A 4055-nucleotide genomic window follows, 5' to 3' on the forward strand; every position below is an offset into this window, starting at 1 on the left:
AAAAATAAAATCATTATTGTTTTATTAAAAACACATAAAATCGTATTATAACATCGACAGAGACAAAGAATAAAATAGAACATTAAAATTGATATGTATCTCACGAGTATCCTTCTAGTAATTTTTAATTAAAATTGTAAAAAAAAAATTAAATAAATTACATCGATATAAATATTTTAAACGAAAAACTAATTCACACTTATTTCAAAATGTCACAAAAAATAAAATAAAAAATTAATCATACTTAAATCATAAACATTATAAATTAATATCTTAATTATAAGCATTAAATCACTCTTATAGAAATAATGTATCCATATATAATAAATATGCAACAAATGACGCATATGTTTTTAGGACGATTTTTTAAAAAGTTTTATTTAAGATATGATTCAAATAATTGATTGGCTGAGATTCTATCCTCTTATTTTCTTATTTGGATAGCATTATTGTTTGAACTTCTTTCATATTTATAATATATGTATATTATTATATGTTATATACAGTACAAAATTTACAAATCTGAGTTATCCCTTTTTTAATCAACAGTTATGGTTTTACAAACTGATAAAAGGGGGGGGGGGGGGTTAAATGCAGGGTAATATTATTTCATCTATGAATTCTGATTGTTTCGATATTTTTACCAAAATTACCAAATATTATAATTTTTAATTCTATCTAATACTGTTGAAATTAAATATTCGGAAGAGAGAAATAATATTTTATTAATTGTATTGATATTTTAATAATATAATTAATATGGTAATCTTCAATAAACAAGTTGGAGATGAAAATAATTTTTTTAAATTTTGAATTTTAATTATCCATTTAAGGGTCGTTTACTAAACACTTACTTTGTAAGTGTTTATCGAATAAATTTCCACATCGGATGAATATGACAAGGGACAAGAATCTTACCGAGTAAGAGCAGTGAGAAGGATAAAGAGTCTTACCCGATAAGTGAAGATGATGACTCTTACCCAAGTAAGCGCTTACCCGGTAAATTGTTGCATTTGATGCATTTTGATGTACTAAAATCTTACGCATCAAAATAAATTTTAGTGTTGACTCGTATCAGTAAGCACTTGTTGGGTAAGCATTTTGGTAAACAACCCCTTAGAGATACTCTAACCTACCATCTCCTAGAAGTATCTTCAAAAGATTCTTCAGAATACAGAAAATGAAGATTTCGGACAAAATTTTACTCTAACAGATTCTCGAAAATTATCTCCAAAATGGAGAAAACATGAGAGAAAGAGCGAGAATATGTGTGTGTGAATTTCTCCCGATTTGGAGAACTCACCGATCTCTGTCCCCATCCCCGTCTTCGTCCCCATTCGGGAATATGATCACATTTTTATCCGTGTCTCCAACGGGGATCTCTAATGGTGATTTTTTCCCCGTTTATGTGAGATATTTCAAATCAAACGTGTTAAATACTATTTCTAAATCTAGTTTTTTTATAAATAATATATTAAATAATGAACATATAATATTTTTAATAATAAATATACAGTATATTTAATATACAGGAAGGACAAGCGGAGATCACGTTACCTGGACCCGTCTCCGTCCCCTGTTTATAACCCGATTCCCGGTTTTATAGAGAATCCCCAACCCTAATGGGACAGATACGTCGGGTTTTCTAATAAGACGGGTCTCATTCCCATGTCTAATTTCTATCAATAAAAAAACCTTAATGTTAGATATTTATGTAAGAAAGGGTATGAATTAAGATAAAATGGGATATGGTCATATTAGAGATGGCCAAATGGGCCTGGCTTGGCCCGTAACTGTCGAAGGACCGGCCTGACCCGATTTTTAAAAAATGTAACTAATTTTTTTAAATGTAGCCGTTTGTTTTGTATTTTTTGCTTTCTAAACACTATATATAAGTGTCTTGGTTGAGGGATTTACATACCAAGCTCTCGATTCGCAAAAACCGCAAAAAAAAAACGTTCACAATTATCGGTTTCTCGCTATATTTTGTAAGATAATGTAATTTTAATTATTTTAAAATGTATTTGAGTGACCCAATTACAAAATTTATAATGTATTAAAAATATATATCATTAAAAAAATAAAAATAAAAATTTTAATGACCGAGACCGGCGGCCCATAACCGGTTACAATAAAGCTTGATCGGGCTCAACTTTTTTGAGCGGGACCGGAACCGGTTACGCCGGGATCGGCTATGGCCAGTTATGAGAAATCTTGGCACCGGCCTGGCCCGGGAACGGTTTTTGGCCATCACTAGTTGTGGAACAGTCTAATCTTTTCGTTAGTCTAAGAATATATATATGTATGTTGTGTTTATATATAAACTAATGTCGTTTTGATGTCCTAAAAATGTACAAGTCACGTTGATACAACAATAACGAAATTAGTGACCAAGAAAATGCAAGAGATTACATATATATAGAATTTCAATAAAGTAATGTTGAAACAGAGAAAAAAAAAAGCATGTCATAAAGTTTAATCAAAACTATACCGAACATTTTCTGGTATATGAGAAATACTGATTTGTGAGTTTAATTAAACAGGGTGGTGCAAATCATGTGCATAATAAAGTTCAGTATTTCATGGTGAGTTTACATTCAGAGAATCTCATGTGTTCATGTCGAACATTTGCTTTAATTTGATGTCATATGCTAATGTCTTGACAAGTGATTTGCACTGAAGTCATGAACTCGTTAAGCATAGAGCTGACTTAATGATATGTATAAAGAGTATGTTAATGCAGAAAGCAATAACAGGTTCGAACGAGCGTTTTTAGTCGGGGGTTTTCCTCTTTTACCACGTCGTTAAAACCAGACAAAAAGCACCCCTATTATCCACTATTTTTACATACTTTTATTTTACATCTGTTTTTTTCATTATTATACTGAAATTAATTAATTATAACACTTATTTAAAATGATTAAAATTAAATATTAAAAGTATATCAAATATTGTCCATATTTAGGGGGTACATCACAATTCAAATGCTTTTATTTCTAACTAGCGGGTTGGATATTCAGGTTAATAAAAAAAACTATGAGATTTGGGGATTGATTGTTAAGGTTTGGATGGAGAAAGACGTTGTCTTAATAGCTACGATATCACATTGCGGTATAAATGAGTCAAGTCGAGTAGTAGATTATTCGAGCTCGATTAATTTTTTCAAAGTCGGATTTGAACTCGAGCTCAAGCTCGAATATATTTTCAATGTTTAAGCTCGATGCTCGTTTATGAGCTCGAATTCGAGATCGATTAACTTGTTTATTTACTCAAGCTCGATGATTTTTATATTTTGATTGTATAATTTGTAAACATATAAATATGTTTGGCTCAAAAAAGTGTACGCTCGAATGACTCGACTCGTAAAGTTTAATCGAGCTTTAAAAATGAGTCGAGTGGAACATTGGTGTTCTGGAGCTCGACTCGTTAAGTTAACCGAACTTTATTTTGTGTTTGAGATTGACCCGAACTCGATAATTATTAAGCTCGAGTAGCTCGTTAAAAGATTGACTCGTAGGCAGGTTGGAATTTAAGTCTTGGGATTTCAAAGAAATCTCACAAACATTGAATTTTAGAAAAATCTCATTGGGGTAATTGGCGTTTTACATGATTTCATAGATGCGTTTGTCGTAATGTTTTAAAACATGTTAAAAGCAATGGTTTTGTAATAATAAATTAATAAAAGGTGATTTTATTATTTTTATAATTATTTATAATTATTTATAATTTATTTTTAATAATTATATAAAAAAATGGAATTCAATTTCGTTCTAAAATCTACAAACCAAATACACCAAAGATTTCAAATCCTTCCATAAAATTCAAATCCCTTAAAAACTTTACGACCCCTAAGATTCATATGATTTTGCTATTTGTCGCTGCTACTACATTACACATCTTTAAAATAATGAAATAATTAGAGTTTTCAGTACAAATCATATATTTTCTACTATCTGTAGATTACTACAGAGTTTCTTGTGCGTCCGTTGTTAATGTCTATATTCATATTCCAACAAGCCCATATATATATATATATATCTATACTATATTATAAA

At 30.0% G+C, this 4055-nt stretch overlaps 1 protein-coding gene across 1 annotated transcript in view; it reads right to left on the minus strand.

Moving 5' to 3' along the window:
* Positions 1–2251, minus strand: part of LOC112516784 (aldehyde dehydrogenase family 2 member C4-like) — a 7540-nt gene extending 5289 nt beyond the window's left edge. The window contains exons 1-2 of the mRNA XM_025124018.1: positions 2182–2251; positions 1558–1679 (exon numbers count right to left, since the gene is read on the minus strand). Coding sequence (XP_024979786.1) covers positions 1558–1679; positions 2182–2251 — 192 coding nt within the window. The remainder of the gene's footprint in view (positions 1–1557; positions 1680–2181) is intronic.
* Positions 2252–4055: the final 1804 nt, after the last annotated feature.

This window comes from Cynara cardunculus (genome assembly GCF_001531365.2).
Source record: "Cynara cardunculus var. scolymus isolate 2C chromosome LG 8, CcrdV1, whole genome shotgun sequence".
Classification (NCBI taxonomy): domain Eukaryota; kingdom Viridiplantae; phylum Streptophyta; class Magnoliopsida; order Asterales; family Asteraceae; genus Cynara; species Cynara cardunculus.